Source organism: Pimephales promelas, chromosome 11, assembly GCF_988280905.1.
Source record: "Pimephales promelas chromosome 11, fPimPro1.hap1.1, whole genome shotgun sequence".
Classification (NCBI taxonomy): domain Eukaryota; kingdom Metazoa; phylum Chordata; class Actinopteri; order Cypriniformes; family Leuciscidae; genus Pimephales; species Pimephales promelas.
This window is the reverse complement of record NC_142779.1, coordinates 291170-315000: the sequence shown is the minus strand read 5'-3', so window position 1 is coordinate 315000 and position 23831 is coordinate 291170. Positions and strand designations below refer to the sequence as shown.

Here is a 23831-nt window from a genome sequence, read left to right as displayed (position 1 = left end):
CCACACACACACACATATACAACATTCAACGCTGGAGTTTCACCACAGGGGGACTTTAAATATCCAAATAAATAAGTAATTATCGAACATATTATTACATAAATGCCCAATGTTAATTGAAAACCATTTACACTGTTTAAAATAAAATGACAAAAACGATAGAAAAGACGACATTTCTGAACGGTTAGCTTATGAATTTATGTAGTTCTCTTCTAGTTATTGATTAGCATATTTTGTCTTGATAATAACTTGTTTGCTGGGGGCGGGGTTATGTAAATCTTAGGGTTGGTGATGTCACTGACCCGGGAGGAAGCTCGTGTAGTTCTGCCAACTGTGTGTTGTAGTGTAACTGCAGATGTTATTTACACTCAAACAGCAACACTACACACTCACTACAGCAACACTACAACAACACTACACACTCACTACACACTCACTACACCAACACTACACACTCACTACACCAACACTACACACACTCACTACACACTCACTACACCAACACTACACTCACTACACCAACACTACACACACTCACTACACACTCACTACACCAACACTACACACACTCACTACACCAATACTACACACTCACTACACCAACACTACACACTCACTACAGCAACACTACAACAACACTACACACTCACTACACACTCACTACACCAACACTACACACTCACTACACCAACACTACACACACTCACTACACACTCACTACACCAACACTACACTCACTACACCAACACTACACACACTCACTACACACTCACTACACCAACACTACACACACTCACTACAGCAACACTACACACTCACTACACCAACACTACACACACTCACTACACACTCACTACACCAACACTACACTCACTACACCAACACTACACACTCACTACACCAACACTACACACACTCACTACACCAACACTACACTCACTACACCAACACTACACACTCACTACACCAACACTACACACTCACTACACCAACACTACACACTCACTACACCAACACTACACACACTCACTACACACTCACTACACCAACACTACACACTCACTACACCAACACTACACACTCACTACACACTCACTACACCAACACTACACACACTCACTACACCAACACTACACACTCACTACACCAACACTACACACTCACTACACCAACACTACACACACTCACTACACACTCACTACACCAACACTACACACTCACTACACCAACACTACACACACTCACTACACACTCACTACACACTCACTACACACTCACTACACACTCAGTACAGTTGGAAAAGAGAACTCATAATTAACCGCCCCTTAAATGATTGATTATCAGTGCAAGAACGTTTGGCTTTCGGCACGTTCACATCTCTAGGTTCTCCAGAAGCGAGAGTGAGATTATAACGGATTCTGGTTCTCAGCACTTTAAGAACAGGACCTGACCTTGGCTTCTCCCAGACACTCGGACTCGGACACCTGGTACGTGAGGTCGGTCTCCTCGAAGCCCGTGGCGCTCATGCGCTGGTCCGTGGACGGGTCGGAGCGCGGCGGCGAGTCGGGAGAGTTCAGGCAGGTCTGGATCAGAGCTTTGCCCGTCTCGCTGGTGATCATGGGCTGGAGCTTACGTGTGGCGAACGTGTAGACGTGACCCGTCTCGCTCGCCACCAGCAGCAGGACTTGAGTTCCCGTGAGCGTGGAGAGCTCGTACGCCTGAGAGAGAGAGAGAGAGAGAGAGAGAGAGAGAGACAGAGAGAGAGAGAGAGACAGAGAGAGAGAGACAGAGAGAGAGAGAGAGAGAGAGAGAGAATCAGCAAAACAAAAGCAGTTTTTCCACCGTCCGGCTCCGTCAAGTAAAGTCTCCTCTAGTGCGTCTCCTCATCCGTACAGTCTCACAGCATCTCTCCAGAGAACAGCAGATTACAGTCACAGAGAGGGTTCTACAGCAGATCTACAATAGAGTTATTGTCCAGATAAAGTTAGTTTTGATTGATTCACTTCCGTTGTAAAGATCATTAGTGATTAACGAACACCACACCGCTCGACTGAACACAGAAACTATAGTGTGTGTTCTGGACCTTCACGAGATGAAGTCGTGCTCACTGACAAGTGTCTAAAAGTGCAGTGTGTGTGTGTGTGTGTGTGTGTGTGTGTGTGTGTGTGTGTGTGTTTAAAACAGGAACAAACATCCGTCAGTGGAGTCGGACATCATCATGTTCAGTAAATAACTCTGAATATCTTCATTAATATCTTCATTTAGCTTCTTCTCCAGTAAAAAAAACGTTCATATCGGTGCATCACTGACACAAACTTCATCAAATATGAGACGTATTGATGATAAAGACTGGACCGCTGCTTCTCGCTCCTCATCAGAGTTCACAGGTCAGACTCTAATAATAGAGTCAGTGTGTGTGAGAGAATAATCATGAGGATGACCAGCACACCACACACACACACACACACACACACGTCCATCCATCATCATGAAGATCATCAGATACACAACACACACACACACACACACACAGCAGGAACGGCTCAGTTAGTGTGTGTTTCAGACCAGTTTCAGTGATTGTGAATCTTCGTCTCAATGCACAGATTCCTCGTTTATTATCAAAACTAGCGAGACTAAACGACACAACACTCGTTCAACACCCGTGTGTTCAACTAACGCGAGGAAAATATGGAAGAATCGTAAAACAGCAGCAACAACAGGTGCTGAACACCTCCACCCTAATAACATCATAAACCAGTTCTTGATGAACACACACACCAGGCATGTTCGGGTCTCATTATAGAGATGTTTTTGTTGTTATACGTAATTATATGTTACGGAAGTCTTCATAAAGCACCTTCTAATTGCAATGTACGAAGTGTGCAAAGACAATAAAAGCTTTTTACTGATAAATAAGGAGGATATTACAGCCTTCACACACACACACACACACACACACACACACACACACAGATTTAGTAACACTGCAGAAGTGACGGTGGATGTGTGTGTGTGTGTGTGTGTGTGTGTGTGTGTGAGGAGCAGCTGGAGAGTTCTGGAGATCTCGTCACGTCTGCGTTTGCTCAGCTGTCCCGTCACACACACCACAGATCACTATACTACTGCAACACGTGTGTGTGTGTGTGTGTGTGTGTGTGAGAAAGCACATTTTGTCTGACGTTTACGGCTTTTCACTCGCCTTTTGCAGAAAACTGTGATTTTACCAGCAGTGAATGCCTGATCATAGAGATGCACACACAACTAACCGTACAGAGCTTTCATCGAAGCACACGCTTGGCATCATAATGCATCGGTTCTTGCTTTCATGCAGAAGTTTTTTTAAAAACACATTTGGACTGACATAAATGTGAGCAAAGAGGATTTTATGGTGAGCTGTGGCTTGAAGGGCTGGATTCGGGCACTCTCTCGCCCTTGTCTTTTCTCTAAGTTGGGGATATTTAATTTAATATTCAGCATATTATTGACCTCCTGCACTGACGGCAGTATATGAGAACTGGACGATGATGACATCACGGTTTACTCCAGAGAAACTGAATGAATAACTTTAGCATCACTGGACTGTAGGGTTGTAACGGTATACCGGTATGACGGTTTATCGCGATATTGACATGTACGATTATCATATCGTGCACATTTGCTTATTCGCGGTAAAAAAAAAAAAAAAAAAAAAAACAGAATTCACCTGCACTGCCGCATGCAACTTCTTTCAGCTTGACTGCTTACTCCATATCCGTACAGCGCTGAAAATGTCCGAGACAGAGGCTGCGAATCTCTATCTCCCGCCAAAAAAAATAAATAAAATCTGCAGTATGGGAATATTTTGTAACTTATATCCGAAAAACGATCGTGATGTTGTCCGAAGATGGATATCCAGTTTGCAAGATATGTGGACGAAGAGTGGCTGCAAAAGGAGTAAACACGTCGAACATGTTCTCCCATATTTAGGAACACCATCCCTCCGTGAAGATAAAGGTTATTCATAACTTTTATAACTTAAGGCCATATTATTTCTGTCATGCTGAGGGAATCCCGGTCTGTCAAAAAGACGCACACATGCGTCTTTTTGCGTTACAAAACAGATGCCACGTAAAATGTGCGATTTAAAAAGATAGATGGATAAATAAAGCAAAATATAGCTATGCAGTAGCCTAAATCAAATCGCGATGTGCGTGTCTGTGAATATACAACGCAAAAAGACTGGTGTGCAAGCCCCTTCAGCGTGTCTCTGAATGAGCAGCGCCGTTTCGTCTAGTAGATCTAGTACACACTCAAGTACGCATGACGCTCATGGTTTTTAAAGCTGTCTCAGCCACTACGAAGACGTGAACACATGAACATATCTAGACAGAGAACACTTAATGTGCACTTTATAATTATTTTTTTAAAGAATAATCATCAAATACACTGACTGAAACTCATAGGTGTTCAGCAGGTGTTAACGCGGGGTTAAATGTAACACGGACCGTTTACACAGTTCGTCAGGATCAAGCAGGCTGTCTTTCCGCTATTTTTCTCTTGCTGCCAGAAGACGGTCTCCCGCGAATTTGCGGAAAGTTTTGATTATATTTCGTGAAGATACTGGACAAAGAGTGTTTTGACACCATGAAAGTATTTTTTTTCATCATAGGTTTTTTTTCGGTTTATGAGTTGGGTGTATACGTTTCCAAATCTAACTTTATATTGCCTTAATCACCGTCTTGTTGGCTCAAACATAGCACCGTTTTGAAACATGTCAGCAATTCCTAGCGACTGTTAGCTAGGTTTAAAATATGTAATACACAGCGGGGTTAATTCTAACAGAGTGGTACAAGCCTCCAAGTGTACAATGATAATCAAATGAAAACGGAGCCACACAACTTTTCAGGTTTGAGTATACATTTAACTTTGTTAGACGTTCACAAACAATGTTGGGATTTAAAATGTTTAAAATTTAGTGTTCTATGAATGATAACTTGTTTATTTATTAAAAATATGGCCTGTTATTAATGCAATAAACCCTTTAAATTTTTATTTTAAGCTAATTTGTATTATCATTACTGTTATTATTAATAATAATAATAATTGTACATCATCCAGCTGCCACACACAAATCTAATTTAATTGCAATTACAATATTTATAATTTTATTTATTAATATTTATTGCAAAACTATGCAGCCCTTTTCTATGTCTCTATCCATGATATTGATCCACAATAGAAGGATGATTGGATGAGGGATATGTATGGATATCTGTCTATACAGATGCACAAACAATATCAAACTATACAAATAAAATAGTACTGAATTATGTGTGTTACACACAAGTGTTACAACTAACCCCTCTCTCTGTTACAATTAACCCCGCATATGGGGTAAGTTGTAACATTTGCACTTCTGTCACTTTCAGTCCAACTGTACGAAAATGGTAGGTCCTAGAAAAAAACTTTAAGTGTTCATGTGTAGCAGAGATGTGCATGTTGCTTGTGTAAAAAAAAGTATTAATCTAACCTAATTATTTTTTAATTAATTGAGCCAAAAGCAAAAAGCGTTAGGTTGTGCCCCGCTCTCCCCTACAACCTGGGAAAAAAAAGTTTGGTTTAGCCTATGATTAAAATATATTACTATTGTGTATAGTTTTTTTGTCCATGTTTTAATTTATTAAACTTCTCTTGTGTAGACAAACTAAAGTTGTTACATTTTATCTGATTACATTCTCAAAAATACATTTTGTATTCAATCACAGAATCCAGATCAGTTATTTCAGACAACCCAGAATTTCTGAGGAATTAAATATACATTTCATAAAGACTCTATTGAAAAAACCTTTGTTACAATAAACCATGTTCAACCAAAAACAATATCTGTTTTTATTCATTTAAGGGCCATTGTAGCTGATGCTGATTATAATAATGATAGTTTTAATATCGTATACCGTGAAACCGTGAAACCGTGATATTTTCTGAGACGATTATCATACCGTGAAAATCTCATACCGTTGCAACCCTACTGGACTGACGCTATTCTCTTCTCCAAACACACTTTGCTGCATCATTTCCCTGTTATCGGTGTGAAGCGGCCTCCTCCGCGCGGGTCCGAGTGTTAGCGGGTGTTAGCGGGTCAGCCGGAGCTGCTGCTCTGTAATAGAGAATGTCAGTCGCCGGGTCTATTTAAAGCTCAGTCTGTTGTGACTTCAGATCATCTCCTGAAGGACAAGACATGTGACACTAGAGAGACCCACACACACTCTCCTGTACTCCTGGACGGGTCCGACGAGTCGCTGAGTTCAGAGCCGTGACTCGACCGCAGACGAGAGGAATAAAGTCAATATTCAGCACTCGTCCCGACTCAAGGGTTCGATCACCCAGTAAACTGTCCTGGCTCTTCCCAGCTTTATCATGGGAGTTATTGGAGTATTTAATGGCCATAAAAAAAAAACGGGTCGGGTCAGAGGTCACTCGTCATGTGTCAGGTCAAAGGTCACTCTTCCACCGGAACTAGACTCGCGCTCAGCCATGATTATAGTTCATAAAGCAGTAAATATGGATGTGGCTTCAGAAGGCCTTTCCTAACCTGTACTTCAAAACCTCGTCTCGTCAGAGCCAGGATATTAGGTGATCTAGTAACTCTGATCGTGTTCATCTGAAAACAGAAAGTCAGATACACCTATCATAGCGAGTAAACTATAGGATCATTTTCATTTTTGGGAGAACTATCCCTTTAAAGCCTCCAGATTTCATCTCACTGCTGTCTAGGAGAAACAGCTGTTAGTTTTATGATTACAAATTAGCCATTAATATTAATCACAAGAATCTAATTAAAGCAAGTTTTTGAATTAACCTCCTTTTATTTATTTTTGTTAAAATTTGCAATAAAAAAAAAACTAGCCATTAACATGTTTTTGTTGCCAGGGTCAGTTCTCCTGTGTTGATCAAGAACACTAGCAGGACTCGAACCTGCAACCCTTCAGTTACCAGCAGCCCTTTCCACTGACTTTAGCACTCATTTCTGGCTGATAACAGAATGCTCTCCTTATAGTAAAATCACGAACAAGCATTCTCTGAAACAGTGTGAAAAGTGCAATACGAATAATGGAATTGTAATGATGTTCTCATAAAGTTCCCCACCTTCTTCATGATGCCCGTCTTCCTCTTGCTGAAGGTGGTGTACCTCCGCAGTTTGTTGTCTATAAACTCCATCTTTATCTTGACTCTGCCTCGGGTCTTCTTGCCCGGTTTGGCTCCGGCCACTCCACCGGGGAGCCCCCCGAACCCCGGCGAGGGCAAGCCTGCCTCCCGCGCCTCCATCACAGCCTCCATCTCGGCTCTCTCCCGCTTGACTCCGGTTCTCCCCCGGCCGTCCGTGACTGACCCCACGGGCTCGTCCTCATCGCCCGAGTCGGAGTCCGCGTCAGACCCGCTGCACAACCCCTGTTTATCCGGATCGAATCTCAAATCTCCCACAATCCCTGCAGCTTGTAGCGGCCCGAGTCCGGTTGCGATCACCGGTCGTACGCCGCCTCGCTGGGCTCCGGTTCCCCCGAGCATCCCTACCGGAGAGGAGCGGACGAGCCCGGTCCGAACGCCGGCTCCGATCACCACCGCGCCGTGACCCGCACTCTTCCCCGCCGCTGACCCGGTTCCACTCAGAGCCGCTCCAGTCTGACTGGATAACATCATATAACCGAAGGGAACGATCCGTTTAACGGCAGCGGAGCGCTTGAGCGACGGTCAGTGTGAGAGTCAGCCGCTCATACAAACTGCGCGAAACTTTGAAAAGTGATGCTGAACCTGAGCGCTCTCTCTCCCGCTTCACCTGGAACTCCACGCGTTCTCTAAAAGGATAACCAGACCTCCGCGATTACTCCGCCGCGTCATCTAGTCTCCCGTTTAAACGCGTGGAATCATCGATCATTTCCACGTAGATATTTTCACGCTGCTCTAACACATCGTCTGAACACTGAGAGCTGTCAATCATCACACTGAGGCCGCTCATAAAGCAGTTATTGTGCGCAAACGCGGAGTGATCTGCACAAGCCCGATCTACTTGCTTCCATATAAAGAAGTGTGCTGTTTCCTTTTTTGGAGTTCTCGCTCCTTATATGGCGAGTCACAGTCAAGGCCAGTGATTGGCTCGTGCGGGGACGGCCTGGAGCGCGGTTGGTTAAAGCGTTATGAAATTTGCATAAATACCAAAACGGTTGCGCTCGCTGCAAACGTCACAGCAGAGGGCGGAGCATCTGCTGAATTATTCTATAAATAGATGCAGGTTAGTAACGTTATCAAAGTTATTTTAGTCAGATATCTATGTGTGCTAAACCACTGATATTAGAAGAGATCACAACAGAAGACCAACCCTGCATATAGTTACTAATATTCATAGCAAATATCGCTCTATTTCTCAGTAATCTCGCAGATGGCGGCAGAATAACCACACACACACACACACACACACACAAATAAACAAACCAAACAATAATTTAATTGCACTCCAACAAGGATTTAAGGCACTACATCATCAGTGGTTCCCATAGAAACGGTCATAGAAGCCTCAGATGAGGGAGAGGAGGACATGATCTTCATCAGAACATAAACTAAAGGACAAAACCTAGAGTTCAAGAACATCTCAATCATAAACACACATATTATATGCATAAGTTTGTATTTAGCTTAATGTTTGGTATTTGTATATATGTATATAAGTTTCTTATGTTATGCACATTTCTTCATAAACACAGAACTGAATTTCATCATAACTGAGTTTATTGTGCAACTTTAAACTTTATTGAGAATTGAGTTCAGGTTGTGTGTGTGTGTGTGTGAAGCACATTTCAGTCACATAATAAACATGCTTTTGTGAATCATGATTATGGCATGGTCAAAATGATGATATTTCTACAGAACTGCTTTATAGATGACATGAACTAATGTAATGATGGATGATCAGACCAGAACACACACACACACACGCACACACACACACACTCTCTCTCACACACACACACACACACACAAATACAAACTCTCTCTCTCTCACACACACACACAGCGCCCTCTGCTGTCCTATAACAGATATGAACCAACAGTGCCAGAAACGCCAGTGTGTTGGAACATCAGTATTCTCTTTTCTGTGTGTGTGTGTGTGATAATCATCATCAGAATCCCCATCTAATATAATAACTGCATCATCTGATCAATCCCACACGGAGAAAGAGAGCAGATCCGAGACTGGATTCAGACTCTGGAGCACACACACACACACACACACACACACACACACACACACAGCTGGGTTGATAAAAACTGTGTTTAATGAGCAGCATTACATCAGGGTGTGTGTGTGTGTGTGTGTGTGAGACCACAATAACAAACAACAATCATAAAAATACACAGGAAACGATTATATAAAAGCAGTTCTTAAAAAAAACCCCACATTAACGGCATTACAAAACACACTGTAGAAACTGAGAAGAGAGAAACAAGTCCTTCATGTTGGAGGCACTTTATCAGTAACAGTCCGAGACGACTACACACTCAACACACACTCCTCAACACACACTCCTCAACACACACCACTGACAGGAATATTCAGATTCATTCATTAAATGACATCTTTAGTTTGCTCACAACTACCTGATCAAACATCTCAGCCATAACTAGTAAAATATATATTTGCTATATTAATTCCCACGACTTTCCCAGGAGTCAGAAATCAGACTAAAACAAAACATAATAAATGTGATTTTGACTTTTTATCTCACAATTCTGACTTTATAACTCGCAATTGTGAGATAAAGTCACAATGATCTTTTAAAGGCGTTATTCTGTGGTAACCCAGCAGTGTGTCCTGTGACCCCGAGGCCCTCTAGTGGATGCGCTGAGAACCGCTGATCTCCATCACACACACACAGAACTGCGATTCATCATGGCTTCGTCTGAGGCATTGCATATTCATTTATTACAACAGTCACTCGTGTGCACCTCAAAGAAACATAAAGATCCTATTATCATCATCATCATCATCATCATCACAGCGCAGACGATCCTCCTCTTCCTCAGTGTCTCCAGCTCTACACACTCTTACATCGAGATGCATTCACTGGAGAAGCAGCATGACTGGAGATATCGAGTTTATGCTGAAACAAGAACAATATTACAAAAAAGTACAAAAAAATAAAAAATACTGAGGAGGAACATCGTTATCTGACGCGACATCATCCTGTGGAAACACTACACACACACACACACACTGATTCCCCCTCCTGCATCTGTGGCCTGATGGAGCTGTGATTGTCAAGAGGTCAGAGGTCAAAGTTCTGACATGAAGCTCTTCTGGCGTCCCTGAGGAGAGCAGCAGGTGTGTGTGTGTGTGTGTGTTTAAGGCGGGTGAAGGCCTGATCCTGAGCGTGTGTGTGTGGCATCCTGAGCGCGTCTGAAGTGTGTGTGTGTGTGTGTGTGTGTAGTGATGCGCTAGACTTTAGTGTCTGCGGGCACACGGGCCAGAGTCTGAGCGATCTCGCTGAAGGAGGGCCGATCTTTAGGACTGGACGCCCAGCAGCGCATCATCAGAGAACAGACGTGAGCCGGGCAGCCTTCGGGAGGAGACGGGGTCACATGACCAGCCTGCAGAGCTGAGACACACACACACACACACAGCTAAGACCTGCACAAATACTGTATGTCTTTACAATCTCAAAATAAAGGACTTTTAACATATTTTAATCAATATATATATATATATATATATACTAATATATCAAAACTATAACATAAAACAAACACAGATCAAAACTCGCGGCTTCACTACAGTGGCGTAACTCGCTTCAAATCTTTCTCAGTAATTTTGCTTTATTTCCAGATTCAATCGTAGATTTAAATCTCCCGCCAAACTGAAGGACGTAAAGGACGTTTGTGAAACACACAGCGCTACTGAATGTCTGATTGCTTATTTTGCTGAAGATAAGCATTGATTGAGTCCTCACGTCCTGCAATCTAGAAACTCTTCTTCTAACCGCAGGACGGTGCTGTTCGTGAACGTTCGATGCTTTCGGGAAACAGACTCGTTCAACTGAGGATAACGATGGAACTTGCAAATATAGTTGGCTAACGATGCTTTCAGGAAACACAGCCCTATATGGACTGACGCCTGTGGTCATGTGACGCCTGTGGTCATGTGATGCCTGTGGTCATGTGACACCTGTGGTCATGTGACGCCTGTGGTCATGTGACGCGCTCACCTTCGAGCAGCTGCTGATGATCGAGCTGATGGTACGGCATCTCCCCGAGACTGAACACTTCCCACATGAGCACAGCGAACGCCCACACGTCTGACTTACTGGAGAACTCGCCGTCAAACACGGCCTCGGCCGGGAGCCAGCGCAGGGGAAGCCAGGCCTGCCTGTAGAGGTGGTACTCGCTGCACACACACACACACACACACACACACATGTTTACTTAGCTATTTAAATGGATATGTTACATAAACGTAATGGTTCTTATACAGTAGAAATGGTATATTCTGTCCCCTTACACAAACCCCACCCCTAAACCTACCCATCACACACACACACACACACACACATCAGACCAGCTGTGACTGACTGACATCTCCACTAGATGGCGCTCTTCATGCGTGTAAGACTGCACCAGATCTCACAGGAGAAGCGCCTCATGTTTTCCTTTTTAACTATTTTAAAGGCTAATGGATGTTTCACGTCTCCTACAACAGCTTACAGGGCCAAACACACTAAAGTTATCCTCATATGTTGGACAATATATTGTAATACGTTTAATATGTTTTCTCATTCACACTGAAACGATGCTGTCCGCTGGTGATTCGATCGAATAGTTGTAGATATCAGGGTATTTCACATTCAGGAAGGTAAGGAAACGGGATATAGACCAATAAAATGTAACTTCTCCATATCTGTCCTCCTCTCAGGTTCACACACGGTGGTGAAATAAGCAAAATCAACATAGTTAAAATTATGAATGTTTTTGTTTGTTTTTCCAATATCATGTGGCGTTCCAGTGGCCATAGTTCTCAGAGTAGTTGCTCTGTCTCGAATGATCCCCTTTTATGTCCTGAAACAACCGTTTAACAGCTTATAAGAATGTATTTCTGGCTTGTTTGCTGTACACCTCGTCACACGGCAGCTTTTAGACATCGTTTTGTTTTTTATTATAAGTCATAAATGACAAGGATGAGATGCGGACAGTGGCGATGGCGTGTGTTTCACCGTCTCGCTCTCAGAAAACAGCGTCTCCTCGACTCTTCCAGTCTCAGATACACTAGTGTTAGAGGGCGGGGCTTAGAGACGCTGCTCAGCCAATCAAGACCTCAGGCTGACATTATCAGGATCAGCAGGAAGTGAGACCGAATTACTGACGACTCGTTTCAGTTCAGAATCGGTTCTTTCTGATTTCTCTCATCTTTGAGACACTGCAGATCGTTCACGTTCATGACCATCGCTCTCACACACACACACACTGAACCGTCAGCACTGCCGCACCTGTTATAGACGTCCGTGCTGAGCGCGAGCGAGGACACTTTGACGAGTCTCTGTCCGCTGATCAGACAGTTCCTGGCCGCCAGGTCTTTGTGCACGAAACGCTGCTCTGATAAATGCTGCATCCCATCAGCCACCTGGGCACAGATGGAGAGCTGCAGAGAGCAGTCACATGATCAACACCGAGTCACATGACTTCTTGAACACACTGGATGAGGTCATGGGAACTTACTTTAGTTTTGGTGCTGATGGGATGAGGCTTGAGTTTCCCGTCGCCGCTGTGTGATATCCTGAGGAACTGCTTCAGATCACCCTGAAAAACAAGAGCCAATCAGTGTGTGTGTGAGTGTGTGTGTGTGTGTGTGAGTGTGTGTGGCTGTACCAGATCCACGTATTCCAGGATCATGTACTGCGGGTGAGCTTCTCGGCAGACTCCCAGCAGCCTCACGATGTGTGTGTGTTTGAGTTTGCTGAACATCTGCATCTCTCGTCTGAACTCAGACTCCTGATCTCGACACTGCAAACTCTTCACCAACACCAGCGTCTCGTCCTCGGACTCCTCGATAGCCCTCGCTTTAGCCAGAAACACCTCGCCGAACACGCCGCGCCCTGCACACACACAACCACCACTAAACATATCAATGTATTAAACAATATTAATAAACTAATATGTTATGATTTCTATAAGTTAGGTATAATGATATCCAAATATCTACGCTGGTGTTCAAAAGTTTGGACTAATAAGATTTCATTATGAGTCTCTTCTGCTCATCAAAGCTGCATTTATTTGATCAAAAATACAGTAAAAACAGTAAAAATATTATTATAATATAAATCATCAACTTTCTATATGAATATCGAGTAAAGTGTAATTTATTCCTGAATTTATCATCATTACTCCAGTCTTCAGTGTCACATGATCACTCTAATATGAGGATCTGATGCTCAACACACAGTTATGATGATTATCAGTGTTGAACATGTAATATTAGTGTGGAGAGCTGTATTATTCACACAGGAGTTACCCAGTGTGGTGATGGTCTGCAGGTGCGCTCTGGGAAAGTGCAGTTTGTCAGTGTTTGCTGGAGGTCTCATGGTGGTTAAAGCCACTTCTTCCTGGACCTCAGCCGTCCTGTGACCGTTCATCTGAACAGCGCCACCTACAGGAACACACACACACACACACTTCAGATGTCAGCTCTGGTTCATCTGTAAATAAAGAGGGTTGAGGACAGTGAAGGGTGAGAGAGGACCAGGCCTGCACTGTTGTGTTTATATGTGGCGGCAGTTGACCGTGAGGCCATCTTTACTTTAGTTTATGTATGTGTTTATTTTTTTATTAAAAGAGTTTAAGTATTCGCCGGTTCCTGCCTTCTTCTTCCCATAATAACGAACATTGCTACAATTTAAACTCAGATCAATATTATCTGTTTAATTATTTACTTATGTGGCAAGTAGCCATGTAATAATGGGATAACGTACATCCAGCTGGTTGTTATCTCCGAATAAAGCCCTTCAGGTGTGTGTGTGTGTGTGAGAGAGAGATGTCAGGAAAAAAAAACGTCAGATGTGTGAGTGTGTGTGTGTCTGTGTGGGTTGTTGTTTTGATGCTTACAACAGGCTCTTTGTGAATGTTTAGATGCTGTGTTGTTTTAATTAGTATTGGTCATTCCAAATAAAAGAATCAAATGTGTGTGTGTGTGTGTGTGTGTGAGAGCGAGAGTGATCTCAGAATAAAGCCCTTCCAGCTGATAGTAGAGCTGATCCTGATCACACGGGACGACCGGCTGGATTTATATTATCCCTTACTCATATGATCCACACACACACCGTTCAGACACTCCATCTCGGGCTCGTCTGCGGCGGGGCTCTTCTGCAGACGCCTGCTCTTGCGTCTCTGTTTGCAGTAGAACATGAGTCCCAGCACCGCGATGATGTAGGCCACGGCCACGGCCACCGACAGCGCCAGCGTCTGGAACATCCGGAACTGGCTCTTGTCCTCGTCTCCCTCGCGCGGGTGCACCGGCTTCTCTGAGGACACACACTCAACACCGTTACCCTGCCACACTCACACACGTACTATTATTAATCAGAACAAACAATTATTCCCCTAACTGATAAATAGAGTAGTAATAGTGTAGCTGAAACAGTAGAGCGCTGGCGCTTGCAACACCAAGGTCATGGGTTTGACTCCCAGGGACAGCAGCTGATAAGAATGTAAATGTGAACCTCGAAATGCGTCGCTTTGGATAAAAGCATTGGCCAAATGTAAAAACTGTCTAAATAAATCTTCAAGATGATCATGTGATCGGATCCTGGTCCGCGGTTGTGATGGAGAGTTTTAGGATTTTAGGATTAGGATTTAGGATAACAGTTTTTCAGTAACTGTATTGGTTCGACTGCACTGGACAAACACTGAACTGAATTAATCTGAATAATAACACTGCTGTCTTCTGTAGAGCTGCTCAAATTGAGCTTTTTTCATAATTAGTGCATTTCACAACATTAACACTGTTATTCTGCTGTTTATTACCGTGAAACAATCAGTTTAAAGTGCTATAGATATAAAAGTGAAATGAAGTTGCAAACACTATATGATCTGTGCAAGTCTGTGTTGCTCACCCACGACGTAAAGCTGCGCGGTCGAGTCTCTGATGCTGCAGGTGTTCCCCGCGATACAGGTGTACATGCCCGTGTCATCAGTGGTGACATCACTAATGACCAGAGAGCCATTGGGCATCTTCTGAATCCTGAGAAGAACACACACATAATCAGCACACGTGAAGGATCATCCAGTCTCTGATAGACAGACGGGTGCAGTGAGACGGGCGCAGTGAGACGGGTGCAGTGAGACGGGCGCAGTGAGACGGGCGCAGTGATGGCGCAGTGAGACGGGTGCAGTGAGACGGGCGCAGTGAGACGGGCGCAGTGAGACGGGCGCAGTGAGACGGGTGCAGTGAGACGGGCGCAGTGAGACGGGTGCAGTGAGACGGGTGCAGTGAGACGGGTGCAGTGAGACGGGCGCAGTGAGACGGGTGCAGTGATGGCGCAGTGAGACGGGCGCAGTGATGGCGCAGTGAGACGGGCGCAGTGAAACGGGTGCAGTGAGACGGGTGCAGTAAGACGGGCGCAGTGAGACGGGTGCAGTGAGACTGGCGCAGTGAGACGGGCGCAGTGAGACGGGCGCAGTGAGACGGGTGCAGTGAGATGGGTGCAGTGAGAGGGGTGCAGTGAGACGGGCGCAGTGAGACGGGCGCAGTGATGGCGCAGTGAGACGGGTGCAGTGAGATGGGTGCAGTGAGACGGGTGCAGTGAGACGGGCGCAGTGATGGCGCAGTGAGACGGGTGCAGTGAGATGGGTGCAGTGAGACGGGCGCAGTGAGACGGGCGCAGTGATGGCGCAGTGAGACGGGTGCAGTGAGACGGGTGCAGTGAGACGGGCGCAGTGATGGCGCAGTGAGACGGGTGCAGTGAGACCTGCTGGAGCTGCTGCTGAGCAGGCGGTCTCTGATGCTCCACTGGATGTAGGGCCGAGGCTCTCCTGACGCCTGACAGTGAAGCACGGCTGTGTGACCCTGATACACCGTCGTCTGCTCCGGCTCCAGCTTAAACTCCACGAGTACTGACAACACACACACACACACAGGTGAACAAGAACGAGTCATCGACTTCAGCGTCCATTCACAACACACACACACACACCTCCTACAGTGAGTTGCACGTGTGCTCGTATCTCTCCCTGAGCGCTGCTGGACGCCACACACGTGTAGTTCCCTCCGTCGGATCGGCTCACGGTACTGAAGTGAAGAACTCCTCTCATCTGAGTCGCGTGAGGCGGGAGATCAGCGCCGTCTGTTGGCACACACACACACACACACACACACACACGACACGAGACACACACGTGAGAAACACGCATGTTCACACTGACACCAGGAAGTCATTCAGTTTAAGTCAGTGCTGGTGATGTGCCTATGCAAATGAGCAGTGACAGTGACAACCAATGGGAAAGCAGACAGCAGAGGTCACGTGATCTAAATCTTGATATATTAGAGACCAGCTGTCTGTGAATTTGATGATTTGAATGAAGTGATAGTCAGAGTTGGGGTTGCTCTCTCACCTGCTCTGCTCCAGTGTACTGTGGGTGTCTCTCGCCCGGTCGCCACACAGCTGATGCTGCTCTCTCTCTCCAGCTGCACACACTGCGCCGGCTGCGGGACGGGCGTGAACTTTAACCTCTCTGAGAGACACATCACACACACATGGGTAAAGCTGGCACTGATGATGTAACGGCACGTAAACCACAACGAAACAGAAGTTATATCTGCACAAATCACGAACACACACGTTACAGTCCATTACTGTCGTCGTGATGTTTTCATTTTCATTGCTCTTTGGACAGTTCAGAGGTCATAGACTATAAACATATCCTGGACGTTTCAAAACTCAAAACTTCCTTGATATTCCAGAAATAGCTTTTATTGAGATCAAGGCCAGAGAGGGTCAGGATCTGAGAAGTGTGGAATTATGATGTAATAGTGCAGAAGAACAGCTACGGCTGCGTCACGCGTCTTTGGCCCCGCCCACTGCAGCGCTGGTGAATATTACAGGAGGACGAGTAAAGGTCGACACAGGTCAATACCATTACCTTCCACACCATCCTGATGCTAGAAGAGAGTTGATTTCAACTGTGACAGTCTCACACACACACACACACACACACACTCACCCAGTATGTGAACGCGTGCGTGTGCGCTGATGGATCCTCCCTCCGACACACACGTGCAGCTGAACACCTGACCATCGTTCACCTCAGCGCTGTTGATCCTCAGAGTCCCGTTAGAGAAGAGCTTATAACGAGAGCCCTGCGGAGAGAGAGTGTGTGTGTGTGTGTGTGTGTGAGGAACATGACGCGAGGTCACCTGATCAGAAACATGATGAGTGTGTTCACCTCCTCACTGATCGGGACGCTTTTGCGGTACCATGTGACCCGTGGTTCAGGTGTGCCCTGAGCGTGACAGTGCAGGACACCCGGCTGACCCTCCTCGATGTGTGTGTCCTGCGGCCTCACAATCCACTCTGGAGAGGCTGTAAACACACACACACACAACACACACACACACACACACACACACACACACAACACACACACACACACACACTCACTGTAACAGTCACTTCGAGCATTTAAGGCAGTTCGAGGTACAATGAGAACTGAGCAACTTTGAGATCAGTGTGTGTGTGTCAGTTACTATAAGTGTGTTGGGTCAGATCAGAGTGTGTGTTGGGTCAGATCAGAGTGTGTGTTGGGTCAGATGAGTGTGTGTTGGGTCAGATCAGAGTGTGTGTGTGTCAGTTACTATAAGTGTGTTGGGTCAGATCAGAGTGTGTGTTGGGTCAGATCAGAGTGTGTGTTGGGTCAGATGAGTGTGTGTTGGGTCAGATCAGAGTGTGTGTTGGGTCAGATGAGTGTGTGTTGGGTCAGATGAGTGTGTGTTGGGTCAGATCAGAGTGTGTGTTGGGTCAGATGAGTGTGTGTTGGGTCAGATCAGAGTGTGTGTTGGGTCAGATGAGTGTGTGTTGGGTCAGATGAGTGTGTGTGTTGGGTCAGATGAGTGTGTGTTGGGTCAGATGAGTGTGTGTTGGGTCAGATCAGAGTGTGTGTTGGGTCAGATGAGTGTGTGTGTGTGTGTGTGTGTGTTGGGTCAGATGAGTGTGTGTTGGGTCAGATCAGAGTGTGTGTTGGGTCAGATGAGTGTGTGTTGGGTCAGATGAGTGTGTGTTGGGTCAGATGAGTGTGTGTTGGGTCAGATCAGAGTGTGTGTTGGGTCAGATGAGTGTGTGTTGGGTCAGATGAGTGTGTGTGTTGGGTCAGATGAGTGTGTGTTGGGTCAGATGAGTGTGTGTTGGGTCAGATGAGTGTGTGTTGGGTCAGATGAGTGTGTGTGTTGGGTCAGATGAGTGTGTGTTGGGTCAGATGAGTGTGTGTGTTGGGTCAGATGAGTGTGTGTTGGGTCAGATGAGTGTGTGTTGGGTCAGATGAGTGTGTGTTGGGTCAGATGAGTGTGTGTTGGGTCAGATGAGTGTGTGTTGGGTCAGATGAGTGTGTGTTGGGTCAGATGAGTGTGTGTTGGGTCAGATGAGTGTGTGTTGGGTCAGATGAGTGTGTGTTGGGTCAGATGAGTGTGTGTTGGGTCAGATGAGTGTGTGTTGGGTCAGATCAGAGTGTGTGTTGGGTCAGATGAGTGTGTGTTGGGTCAGATGAGTGTGTGTTGGGTCAGATCAGAGTGTGTGTTGGGTCAGATGAGTGTGTGTTGGGTCAGATCAGAGTGTGTGTTGGGTCAGATGAGTGTGTGTTGGGTCAGATGAGTGTGTGTGTTGGGTCAGATGAGTGTGTGTTGGGTCAGATGAGTGTGTGTTGGGTCAGATCAGAGTGTGTGTTGGGTCAGATGAGTGTGTGTGTTGGGTCAGATGAGTGTGTGTTGGGTCAGATGAGTGTGTGTTGGGTCAGATGAGTGTGTGACTCACTGGCGACAGTGACCTCGAGCTCCTGCTGTTTGGTTCCGGCCCGGTTGCGAGCGACGCAGGTGTAGAGGCCCGAGTCTGAGGTGTGTGTGTTGGGTCAGATGAGTGTGTGTTGGGTCAGATGAGTGTGTGTTGGGTCAGATCAGAGTGTGTGTTGGGTCAGATGAGTGTGTGTTGGGTCAGATGAGTGTGTGTGTTGGGTCAGATGAGTGTGTGTTGGGTCAGATGAGTGTGTGTTGGGTCAGATCAGAGTGTGTGTTGGGTCAGATGAGTGTGTGTTGGGTCAGATGAGTGTGTGTGTTGGGTCAGATGAGTGTGTGTGTTGGGTCAGATGAGTGTGTGTTGGGTCAGATGAGTGTGTGTTGGGTCAGATGAGTGTGTGTTGGGTCAGATGAGTGTGTGTGTGTGTTGGGTCAGATGAGTGTGTGTTGGGTCAGATCAGAGTGTGTGTTGGGTCAGATCAGAGTGTGTGTTGGGTCAGATGAGTGTGTGTTGGGTCAGATGAGTGTGTGTTGGGTCAGATGAGTGTGTGTTGGGTCAGATGAGTGTGTGTTGGGTCAGATGAGTGTGTGTGTGTGTTGGGTCAGATGAGTGTGCGACTCACTGGCGACAGTGACCTCGAGCTCCTGCTGTTTGGTTCCGGCCCGGTTGCGAGCGACGCAGGTGTAGAGGCCCGAGTCTGAGGTGTGTGTGTTGCTGAAGATCAGGTCTCTGTCGCGCTGGTAGACTCGACCCTCAGACGCCACACGAGCACCAGCGTGCTCCCACCACACCTGAGGCTCCGGCTGACCCCGTGGAGGATCGCACCGCACACTCGCCCTGACGGAGGACGACAACACCCGAGACATGCGCTCGCCCATCTCGCTGATCTCTACACACACACACACACACACACTGCTCTGTCAGGAACACTAGCGAAAAATACAGTTAAAGTACAACCTAATGCGAGAAAATGTGTTCAGATTCATCAATCGGATTGATTTGTGTGTGTGTGTGAGTGTGAGTGTGATTGTGTGTGTTTTGTCTCACCTGCGATCCTGAGCGCTGCCTCCACATGCACATGTTTGTTCTTTCCATACTGAGCCACACACCTATACACACCTGTGCTGCGCTGCTTCACCTGAGTGATGTGCAGTGTGCCGTTCGCATCCACCACAACCCTGCACACACACACACACACACACACACACAAATTGTTTATGAACAATTCTGCCAAAAGTGAGTCAGAGTAACTGTAGCGTTTCCTGTTGCTAAGCAACAACACACATGCACACAGATTGTGGGTCACGGGTGTGTTTTTATGGCATCAGACGCGACTCTTCCAGACAGAAACGGTTTGATCAAACACAATCTAACATTCAGAATCACAGTCAAAACAGACTGAAGAGAGAGAGAAACGTGTGTGTGTGTGTGTGTGTGCGTGTGTGTGTGTGTGTGTGTGTGAGTGTGTGTGTGTTTCAGCATGTTCACAGCTGCAGTTGTTTCTATTAACACTCTGAAGGCACGAGACAAAGGAGATCAGAATCAAACCGTGACTGAGAGTTTCTGGTGAGATCTGCAGTGTGTGTGTTGAAGTGTAGAGATTAGCACAGGATGTTATTAGCGCATTAACATCACCAAAGCAGAACATCACTGCTGAACGTGCCCAAACATTCACTGGACTTCCCATAATGCACCAGTCAAAGACTCAAAGGCATGATGGATCAATTATCAGTGGGTGGTCAGACATGCTGACACGCTTTAAGGCACCCACAGAAGGTGGAGCCTCAGAGCCACGCCCACAAAAGGAGGAGCCTCAGAGCCACGCCCACAGAGGAGGAGCCTTAGAGGTTCACTGGTCTAATGTGAACAGTGTCTGCTGTGGTTCCCCGAGGTGTAAACACTCCTGATGACGCGGCTCACCCTGATGTGTTGGCGACGGGTTCTGTGTCGTGGAACCACTGGAGAACCGGCGGAGGCTTGGCTCTGAACCGACAGTGGAACACAGCGCCCTCGTCACGCAGAACCACCTGATCCACTGGAGCCACCAGCACACGGGGGACAGTCTTATCTGCACACACACACACACACACACATATAGACACACACACACGCGCATACACAGGCACACAGAGAGAGAGAGAGAAGAGTTAGGTGTTGATTTAAATAATGTGTACACACACACACACACACACACACACACGCACGCACACACACACACACGCACACTCGTGTAAGCCTTCCTCTCACTCTCTCCTTTCAATTGTGATTTTCATGCTCTGGCTGATCTCTTTATTCTTCAGCGGGACTTTTCTTCTGTCTGCAGGTGTGTGTGTGTGTGTGTGTGTGTGCGTGAGCAGCACAGGTGGCTGATGGGAAGGCTGGCCGGGGTGTTGGGTTACGCTTTATACATTTCTGCTTTGCTTTGCACATGAGCTGAGAAACACAACAGAGCGCAAGAAAACATCTGCAGTCTCACGCAAGACACACACACACACACACACACACACACACACACACACACTATTGTGTGTTACTGGTGTAAAATAGATTTATTAAAGGAAATGGGGGTGAAAAAATAAAATAATAAAAAATAAAATTCTAATAAAAGACACAGCAGTGCCAGCATGTGTGCAGTTGGCATTAACAGATCAAAACTGAAAAATACAGAAATGTCTACGAGGGGTCACGGGTGAAAGGTCGTGACCTCACCGATGACGTTGAGCGTGATGTTCTGGTCGCTGCACACTTGTCCGGCCGCATTTCGAGCACAGCAGTAGTACATCCCAGAATCCCCTGGGCCGGGGTCGTTCAGCGTGAGGATCCGGTCCTTCCCGGCCAGCTGTTCTCCATCTCTGAACCATTTAGTGCTGGGCCTGGACGGGTCAGAAACAGCAGTCATGTGACCAGCGCAGGGCTCAACACTAACGACACATGAACACTCGCCCGACACAACCAGCCTGATAAAATACCCAGAGAGTCACCAAAACACGAGGATCATTCTGCAGTCATTTAGTTATTAGCGGCGATCGATGGTGCATAAGAATATCATATATCATCTACAGATGGAAACAAGAGTCCTGTCGTCCAGGAGAAATGGAAATAAATGAGTGCAGATCACTCCAAGAAACTCGTTAAAATACTGCGGTAAAATATAAAGATCATTAAGACGGTTCATTCTTTCCAACATTTCTTAATTGTATATTAAAAAAACATTAATTCATAACATTATTAAATGCAGTTGTAATGTTGTAATCAGAGTAAGTGATTTAATTTGATTGGTGTCTTATTATTCTAATTTAATTTACAGATCAAATTGATCAAGAATTTAAAATGAAAAATGAAGCACATATTTAATAAAAATTAGGGAAAACGCTCTTTATAAAGATTAGTGTCATAAATATGCAGATTTAAATATGCCAAAGCTGACACTGATTGCTTCAGAATAAATTATATTTACAACACACACAAGTGAAGACCCGAAGGCCGAGCACACGAGCAGGCTGAACGCGGAGCGCCGGGTCAGAACTCACCGTGGATGTCCATCAATGTGACACTGCAACACGATTCGCTCAGCCTCCTCTAGCTCCGCCTCCGAGGCGGGATCCTTCATGCTGACCGGCCCCCTCTCCAGCCCTGACACACACACAACACATCACAGTCATACGCTACAGCATACCACCGACACACACTAGCCCGTCTCCATACAGCGACACACAGTTCACCGCAGCTCTACAGTGACAACAGGAGATACACTACAGTACATATGGACATTCAAATATATATATATATATATAATTTTATATATATATATATATGTATATATTTTTTTTTTGTATGTTCATTTTTAAAACATATGTTTTTGTAACAGTAATGGGCGTAAACGGGTAATGTGGATGTAAGGAAACACTGACACTAACAGGGGTTAGAACTGGTTCGGAACTGGTGCCGGATCAAAGTCAGTTCCACTTGCGACCCACGTCACTGACGCCATCGTCTTAGCTTTACTGTTCCCGTCGTGTTGTTGGTCAACACCCCCCATCCCCCCCGACACCGGCTCCGAAACCGGCTCTCAAAATGCTTTGGTGGAAACGGGGAATCTGTGATTTAATTGTCCAGAAGGTCTGAACACACACCCCAGAGGAGGAGAAATCAAGAGGAGCGTGTCTGAAAAGCAGCAACAGATTTAGGCCGGAAAATCAAAGGCGAAGGCAGGAACACTGATCATCTCGACAGGAGTAATTACACAGCTGAGGGCGAGACGCAATCCGACACACAGGAGAGAGAGAGAGAGAGACACCGAATGATGAAAATTTCACTCAGTGTGCAAGACCTTAAGAGTTTTCTTATCACTTCATATGATGTGACATATGAGAGAGAGAGAGAGAGAGACAGAGAGAGAGAGAGAGAGAGAGGGAGGGAGGGTTTGAGCAGAACTCAACAATGGTCGAGAGCTCCTTTGAGACGTGGCCTCGTTCCCAGAGGCCTCCTGTGACACACTTCTAATGCTGGGCGGTGTGGCCAAATGTTTTTCTAAATTTGACTGGTTTCACGGTATATGACGGTACTTTTATTTTATTTTCAAGCATGACTATGTGTGTTAACCACATTTTCTACTGATTGCAAGAGGAAATACTGCAGTGGATTGGCTCGATTTCACGGTTCGTGTCGACACACACACACACACACACACTAGTGTTGAACAGGTTTGCAGGCGTTTACAGAGAGGTGCGGAGCGCTGGCCATAAACGCCGCTTTATCAGGAAGATTAACTGAAAATAACAGCAAGACTTCTAAAGACAGTCGGTTTCCTTCAATGAT

The 23831-nt window shown here is 45.8% G+C and overlaps 2 protein-coding genes across 4 annotated transcripts in view; both read right to left on the bottom strand.

The window, feature by feature from the left end:
• srfb (serum response factor b) overlaps positions 1 to 8023 on the bottom strand; it is a 21490-nt gene extending 13467 nt beyond the window's left edge. For 2 of the 3 annotated variants that reach the window (XM_089116698.1, XM_089116696.1), the window contains exons 1-3: positions 7126 to 8023; positions 1894 to 1956; positions 1452 to 1718 (exon numbers count right to left, since the gene is read on the bottom strand). In XM_089116698.1, coding sequence (XP_088972824.1) covers positions 1452 to 1718; positions 1894 to 1956; positions 7126 to 7677 — 882 coding nt within the window. In that variant the 5' untranslated portion in view covers positions 7678 to 8023. The remainder of the gene's footprint in view (positions 1 to 1451; positions 1719 to 1893; positions 1957 to 7125) is intronic. The other variant, XM_039648894.2, reaches the window with a different exon arrangement.
• A 1910-nt stretch (positions 8024 to 9933) lies between these two features.
• The window catches only part of ptk7b (protein tyrosine kinase 7b), a 29083-nt gene continuing 15185 nt past the window's right edge, over positions 9934 to 23831 (bottom strand). Inside the window, exons 3-20 of the mRNA XM_089116709.1 lie at positions 22544 to 22646; positions 21723 to 21886; positions 20934 to 21081; positions 20061 to 20191; positions 19636 to 19902; positions 17458 to 17594; positions 17236 to 17371; positions 16627 to 16746; positions 16209 to 16358; positions 15984 to 16128; positions 15129 to 15256; positions 14337 to 14537; positions 13532 to 13666; positions 12889 to 13115; positions 12739 to 12819; positions 12510 to 12661; positions 11235 to 11413; positions 9934 to 10628 (exon numbers count right to left, since the gene is read on the bottom strand). Of these exons, the coding sequence (XP_088972835.1) occupies positions 10468 to 10628; positions 11235 to 11413; positions 12510 to 12661; positions 12739 to 12819; positions 12889 to 13115; positions 13532 to 13666; positions 14337 to 14537; positions 15129 to 15256; positions 15984 to 16128; positions 16209 to 16358; positions 16627 to 16746; positions 17236 to 17371; positions 17458 to 17594; positions 19636 to 19902; positions 20061 to 20191; positions 20934 to 21081; positions 21723 to 21886; positions 22544 to 22646 (2765 nt within the window). The 3' untranslated portion in view covers positions 9934 to 10467. The remainder of the gene's footprint in view (positions 10629 to 11234; positions 11414 to 12509; positions 12662 to 12738; positions 12820 to 12888; positions 13116 to 13531; positions 13667 to 14336; positions 14538 to 15128; positions 15257 to 15983; positions 16129 to 16208; positions 16359 to 16626; positions 16747 to 17235; positions 17372 to 17457; positions 17595 to 19635; positions 19903 to 20060; positions 20192 to 20933; positions 21082 to 21722; positions 21887 to 22543; positions 22647 to 23831) is intronic.